Source organism: Myotis davidii, unplaced genomic scaffold (genome assembly GCF_000327345.1).
Source record: "Myotis davidii unplaced genomic scaffold, ASM32734v1 scaffold1031, whole genome shotgun sequence".
NCBI classification, from domain to species: Eukaryota; Metazoa; Chordata; class Mammalia; order Chiroptera; family Vespertilionidae; genus Myotis; species Myotis davidii.
The window spans coordinates 4,975-12,568 of record NW_006283442.1 but is presented as its reverse complement, the minus strand read 5'-3'; the positions used below and the strand labels follow the sequence as shown (position 1 = coordinate 12,568).

Sequence of the window (7,594 nt, the reverse complement as noted above, 5' to 3'; positions counted from 1 at the left end):
CTCCTCACCCCCACCCTCCATGAGGAGCAGAGGAAGCTGGTCTGCAGAACACACAGGGAAGCCAACCACAGGGCAGTGAGAGGAGGCGCAGAGCAGCCAGAGGTGTCGGGGTCAGTTCCTGAAGACCCTGGGGTCCCTGGGACTCTCCTGAACCCATATAATACCTCCCTCCTTTTAAGTTGGCTCAAACCGATTTCCGTTACTTGAAACTTTGAGAGAACAAACTACACAGTGACCTGGGCAGTTAATCTCCTTATCCTGAAATTCCCTCATCTATTCCATGAGAGTCATCATTCATTCAGCAAACATTTATTGAGTGTTTTCTCTGTGCTAGGCACCATTTTAGGTTTTGGGAGACATACCTAGGAGCAAAAGAGACTTAAAAAAATTCCTTCCTTCATGAAACTTCTACTAAAGAGGTCTCTGGAAATAAATAGACATATGAAAGAAGACACAAACTTCAAATCAGTACCAGCCATAAAGCTTTTTGACCCAACAGAGCGAGAGCACAAGCCCCAAATCTTAGAAAACGTACGAGAGAGCCACTTAAAACACCTACCGTCCATTTGGCTTTAAGATAAAATTAGATGAAAAGACTGGCCTTCCTGTGTCTCTCTTTTACATCTGGTGCAACTGCTGAAGGCCCCTTCTGATATTTGGCTGGGGCCCCACACTTAGAAGCTCTCCTCCCATTGCGGCTTCCTGCCTGCTGGGCTCTGGGCAGCTTTCAGTCTATTTTCAGTTATCAGGGAGAACAACGGATAATGCACATAAGGGACAAATTAAATCCACACATACTTTTAGCATCTAATTTTAGCCACCCCTCTCCCACTCAGTTATTTGTCAAAACTACTTAGGAAGCCCGAATTAACTGATTTGGTTCTATCTTCTGTTGCTGCCTCTGATAGATTGCAAATGAACCAAGTGAAGACTAAAAGGCAGGCAGCAGCAGGGAGAAAGCAAAGAATGTGAATAATCTGCTTGATGGACACCCAAACTCTCATACAATCTGGAAGATTAACTGTGTGAGGACTCAGTCTTCCATATTGTCTGACCCTCATATCTGGGCTAAAACCTTCTTATTTTGGGCAAATTACCCATAGTTCCTAGGTAAAATCAGGAATGAGAGCACCCTTTACTTCCTTTACTTATTATATTAGTATAAATACAATGCAGAGATTCTTATACAATAAAGGACAAATCATAATACTGAACACTGACAGCTCTGGTGGCCCTCTCAGCTCCTCAGTCTTCCTTCTATAGATATGAAGTTTGTCATCACGAGCCAACTAGAGGGCAGGGATTTCCAATAAAATGGACAATCCAGATTCTGCAGCATCTCAGCCAGAAGTGGTGACAGTTATTTTAAAATTTTTACATGTTCAAGTACTTCATCTTCCCTCCAAAGTTAATGAAAAACTATTCCTGTTGCATGGGTGTGCACAAATGCATGTGCACATACCCACACACCCATCCTCCATGCTTACACACACAGACACACACACACACACACACACACACATACAGAGAGTCTCCCAAAATACACGTAACCAGTTCAGTGGCGGCTGACAATGCATCAGAGTCTGTTTTCGTTTTTTTCATTGATTTCAGAGAGGAAGGGAGAGGGAGAGATAGAAACACCATCAGTGATGAGAGAGCCTCCTGCACACCCCACACCAGGGATGGATCCCATAACCCAGGCATGTGCCCTAACCATGAATCCAACCATGACCTCCTGGTTTATAGGTTAATGCTCAACCACTGAGCCACACCCAAGGGGCAATCAGAGCCTGTTTGAAGACAGATCTATTTTTTTCCACCCTTTCAGGATGGTGTAGCTCTCTGCCCAAGAAATAGGCTTCTTTCTTGATAAACTACTCCTGCTGTAAGATCTCTATCTTGTGGAGCAATCTCAATCACAGACTTCTCGCTAGTTCTTGGAACTCCAGGGGATGACAAAGCTTAAATAAGAAAATAATGGCTTGCCCCAGCTGGTTTGGCTCAGTGGATAAAGCGTTGGCCTGTGGACTGAAAGGTCCAGGGTTTGATTCCCAGTCAGAGCACATGCCTGGGTTGTGGGCTCGACCACCAATGGGGGTGTGCAGGAGGCAGCCGATCAATGATTCTCTCTCATCGTTGATGTTTCTCTCTCTCTTCCCTCTCCCTTCTTCTCTGAAATCAATAAAATATATTTTAAAAAGAAAAGAATGGCTCAACCAGCGTGGCTCAGCAGTTGAGCGCCGACCTATGAATGAGGAGGTCAGGGTTTGATTCCAGGTCAGGGCATATGCCCGGGTTGCAGGCTGGATTCCCAGTGGGGGGCATGCAGGAGGTAGCTGATCAATGATTCCCTCTCATCATTGATGTGTCTCGCTCTTCTTCTTCCTTCCTCTCTGAAATCAATAAAAAGATTTTTTTAAAAGAAAATGATTTAAGATAGGAGGCAGGGGAGAATTTCAGAAGCAGTAACTAATTTGGAGTTTTAATACAAGTAACAAGTTTTGTTTTTCACCTCAAAGATTGGAGAGTAGCTGACAACTGAATGAGTTCTGCAAGTTAGGATTTTCAATCCAAGTTCTTGAGACTTTGATTGGAATGCCTTTACAAACGATTGCCTGCCCTAATCTTCACTCTGGCTGCGAATGCCTTCCTACCCTCCCATCTACTTTTAGATGGAGACAGTCAGGCATACCTTTTCCCTAATGATATCTTGAAGACAAGGTGAATACATGCAGACAGATAGCTAAGCAAATATTGACTTATATTCATCATGGATCTGTAGGCTGCCCTTACCAGTCCCAGGGAGAGGATGGAGGTGGAACATCCCTGGGCAAGTCAGTTCCCTGTGCCAGATGCCCTTTCCCTTCTCAGAAGGCTCCCTGGAATGTCGAGGACTACTTGGTCCAGGTATTGCATCCAATGCAATGACCTTCCAATTAGACTACATGTTAACAATGATACATGTCAGGGACTACGGATCCTGCACAGGGTGGCCCAGTGGGTTGGGAATCAGGACTTGAATGCCTGTCTCCTTGCTGATCTTGGGCTAGCTCTAATGACAATAGATCCAGTGCAGTCTTTTTCTTTTTTTTCTAACTGTCAGGTTTTATTTTTTTAATCTTTATTGTTGAAAGTATGACATATGTCCCCTTTTCCTCCCATTGACCCCCCTCTAGCCTACCTCCCGCCCCCTGCCCCCTACCCCCGCCCCCGCCCCAAGCCCTCTCCACCCCACTGTCTGCATCCAGGGGTTATGCACATATGCATACAGGTAGTGTAGTCTTTGGACCATCAGCGTGTTATCTCAGGTCCTTGTTAAAGGTGCAGACACCACCCCAGAGCAACTGAAAAAAATTTCTGGTGTTGGAGACCTAGGACTCTGCATTTTTAGAGCATCCTAAGGTTTGGGACCTACTCAAGATTTGGAGCTCCGTATCTGAAACCTAGGAGCTAGAGATCTGACTGTCATGTTCCCTTCCTGCTCTAACATTCAATGGTTCTGGGTAGAAGCTCATTTTTTTTAGGTTGGTCCCTATATTCTCCAGCCACATTCCTATGTCATTACTGGTCACTTAGCAGACAACTGCCAATTCACCAGGATTTAACAAGCATGCGACAGTAACTATAACTTCTTCCCGACCTATTTATTTGTTTTTTGTTGTTGTTGTTGTTTGTTTGTTTTTTTAAATCCTCACCTGAGGATATTTTTTCCATTGATTTTCATAGAGAGTGGAAGAAAGAGGGAAAGACAGAGAGAAATATTGATGTGAATGATACACTTCCATTGGTTGGCTCCTGCATGTGCCCCAACCAGGGCCCAGGACAGGGAGGAGCCTGCAACCAAGATACGTGCCCTTGACCAGAATCAAACCCAGGACCCTTTGGTCCACAGGCCGACGCTCTATCCACTGAGCCAAACCAACTAGGGCTTCCCAACCTATTTTAAAAATCAAATATTTCCTAACCCTGGTGGTCAGTGGATGCAATAGTCACATTGGTATTTGAACACATGATTTGCTCTCCACATCAGAAAGAAACATTAACAATTTATTCCATTCTCTTGCCAGAGGAAGACCTCAACACAATAAGATGGCCCATCTCCTTTAATGAGCATAGAAGTCACATTTTAGGATAGTGGACAAATCACTCTCAACGAATTTCCTGTAGTTTCTAAGGATGAGTTGGATTTCAGCTCTTAAACACTTTGAGCACCTGGTATACGGTGACTCTCCATGCTATCCACGTGTTGTGGCAAAAAGCAATAATGCCAGCCAGTGTTTCAAAACCCGCATTATCATTGCTGATCTGTGTGGCCAGTTAGTTTATTTAGTTAAATGCCAACTAATGAAGCCAAGGACATGGATTTGGTCTTTTGTAGGCCAACTGACTTCAATCACTTTCTTTTATGTACTCATCTTGAAAATGTTGACCACGGGAGTCTGCGTAACAGTGTGAAAACCAGTTACTGGTAAAATAACCTACATCTCATAGTCTTTGATGTCAAGTCAGAAGGTTCCCCTTTAGGTACTAAAGATGCAAGTAGTAGATATAGCCATGGATACTCTCAGGCAGATATCTTTTAGATTGTTTTGCAGTATTATTATAACTCAAGTTAAAATTCCTTAATTCCATTATTTTCAAGGAAATACATTCTAGAATAAAACAGGTGTCTTTATGTGGTTACTGGCTCACCTGAAGGCTGGTGCAGCCTGGATCAACGTCTCTCCTCGTAATTCCTTCCTTCTTTTTAGGACACAATAGCTCCCTTCCTGAACCCCTGAGCTCTGCCTTACTCTCTCTCTCCTGGCCAGCCACTGGAGTCCAAAACTGGAGTTGACAATACACAGAATCCTGCAGAGAGCATCCCTACTGCCTGTGCTTTCCCAGCGACCCAGCGAACAAACCAGGTTAACTTGGTAGGCTGTAAATGGAGGGAGAAGGGAAAGGGGAAGTCAATGTGAGGTTTAAACTTAAATCTCTGAATCCTTTTGCTGATAATAGTAATATGAATAGCTACCATTTATTGTTTTAAACTTTGTGTTAGTTCTTGGGAACAGCACTTAGATGCATGACTTTATTTAATTCTGATAACGTTCTCCTGTCCTTGTCTCTCTCTGATCTCCACACTAGAACTCTAAAAAGTTTCCATTTCCTTACCCTCTTCCATATGTGCACCATGCAGGAGGGTTCTAAGGATTAGGTCAAAAATCAGAGGAGACTCATGAAAGATGATCGTGTGTCCAATTAAGGAAAGGAGGAAAACTTCAATGAAGGGTATTTAATGTCAGAGAGAAACTGTACATCTGGGGCAGAGATGAAGAGACCATGCCAGGCCAGCGAGCCTGACCGAGCTACGCATCCTGTCCTCACGAGGCCTCCGCTGTTGGAGGGCATGACAGCAGCAGCATCACAAGGTTCCTCTCCCTGGTGGGAGCACAGTGCAATGTTCACCCAGTACCGTTACACACCCGGCTTTGTGCAGCTCAGGCACAAACATTCAGTCCATGTCCATGTCTTTCCGAACACGTTAGGCCAAAGGGCCCCTTTCCTCCTGGTGCAGGGGACTTGTGGCAGGAGCTAGTGAACTGAGGAGGAAGTCATTCTCATTGGAAAGAGGCCCAGGGAGATGCGGGCCCCTTTGCAGTCCTGGGTCAGAGATGGCATCGGACGGCTCCTCGCTTTTGCAGGTCTGCACACAATGGAAAGGTAGGAAAGCAGTGGCCCTCTCACAGAACCCGTCAATATTCTGAGCAAGACCCTGCAGGCTTCAAAGCCTACGCTGAGCTCCTGTCGCCTCCCACAGGGCCTCTAGGCCCACAGGCTGGAGTCACAGGGCAGCCATGTACCCAACAGGGACTCCAGACTTCCAGACGAAGTCATCTTCTCCTTCTACCCACCACCTCTCTCCCCAAGGCCATGGTGGATAGGCAGCAAATATTCCCAAGTCCCTACATCCTGAGAGTCACCCCTGGAGGGAGGGGAAAAGCCCTTTGTCCCACCCACTGGGAGCTGAGAACCTGCAAAGTTCAATCCTCAAAGACCTCTAGCATCTCTTAAATAAGCGTTTCCTTTCCATTTTCATCTTTTAATTATCATTCATCCATTCATTTATACAAATATAAAATATATTTATATAGATTTATATATATAATCTTCTGTGAGGCAGAGTGGAGAGGAGGCCAGGACGTGGTCCCGGCTATTTGCAGACGTGCTGGTCGATGACCTCTGTGCACTTCCTGCACTTGACGAAGCAGCACCAGTGGAACTTGCAGTGGCAGCGCTCCACCTGGACGCTCTTAAACTGGTCGTAGCCGCGGCCGCAGCACATGAGCTCGCAGCCATCCATGCCCTCGGAGGTCTTGTTGCAGAGGCGGCCCTGGGTGCCCAGGGAGCCCGTGGTCTCGTTGCGCAGGCAGTAGTCAGGGCTGGGGTCCACATACACCAGGTCCTCCGGGGTGGGCTGGTTGAAGCGGCTGTTGACCAGCTCCAGCTTGCCTTTGCGGGTGATGCGCATGGCAGCGGCGCTGTCGTACTTCTCCTTCAGCTGGTCCCCCACCTTGCGGAACTCAGCCAGCTGGAGCCAGCAGGTCTTGAGGCTGCAGGACCCAGAGACGCCATGGCATTTGCAGGCTACATCTGCCATCTTATACACAGCCTGGGGGGAGGAGAAAGAAGGAAATAAGGAGAGTCCCTGATGGAAGATGTCAAGAGGGTGGCTAGTGTGGCCATAGGCCAAGTATAGAAGAGGGCAGATGGGGGAAAGGGGGAGTAAGAGTAGTCTTTCAATGTAAACAAAGATCTTTCCAGGACCCTAAGTTGCTCAGATCGACAGCAAATAAAGGGGAACCATGAAGAAACATGCTGGTGAGCATGCGGCTGTCTGACCCGTGGCAGGGGTAGCATGGGGCGCTTGCTACTTTATCCATTTTTTGTTACTTGAAATTTGTCACAATAAATGTGTCAGGAAAAAAAGAGATATTTCTATCTTGATCTCAAAGAAACAAGTAAAAACCAACAAAATGTGTCCAGCTTTCATATGATGTGGAGCACCAGTGAGAAAACAGAATTCAGCCAAATTACAAACTGGTAACAGAAACTGCTGGCAGGCCCTGCTAGCCAGAGCTTTCCCAATCCTGCCACAGCTCCTAAGAATTCAACAGTCACTAACTCCACAGAGTCATCAGGAGCCTCACCATAGGCCACATCATATCTGGTACCCCTGGGAGAGGCAGTGACAGTGTTGGGCAAAGGGTGAGGCCGGTGCAGTGGAAGAGCAGGTCAGCAGAGGTCCATCTATAGTGGTGATTCATTTGAATCAGATCCACCCTGGAAGTCACTGAACCACAACAATGTGGAGCGGATTTGCACTTGGGCTATCCCAAATCAAAATGTAAAAGCAAAGGTAGACCAGAAAGCTGCTTACAAAGTGCTTTCCATGAAATCATCCTGATGCATTGTGTTAAACCACCCTGGCAGCAGGCCCAGATTGCAGATGGCAGGATGAAAATGCAAGCCCACTGCAGAACATTTTCTTATGCCACAGCTATTGTCACCAACTAAGTAAGGACTCATTTTTCAAGACTTTTTCTCAGGT

General features: G+C 46.2%; 1 protein-coding gene across 1 annotated transcript; it reads right to left on the bottom strand.

The window, feature by feature from the left end:
• Positions 1-5,263: 5,263 nt before the first annotated feature.
• On the bottom strand, positions 5,264-6,716 carry LOC102773183 (protein Wnt-5b; the record flags this gene model as incomplete). The annotated part of the gene is made up of 1 exon (XM_006753681.2): positions 5,264-6,716. A coding segment is annotated over one exon (520 nt), but the record flags the coding sequence as incomplete, so codon positions are not given.
• Positions 6,717-7,594: the final 878 nt, after the last annotated feature.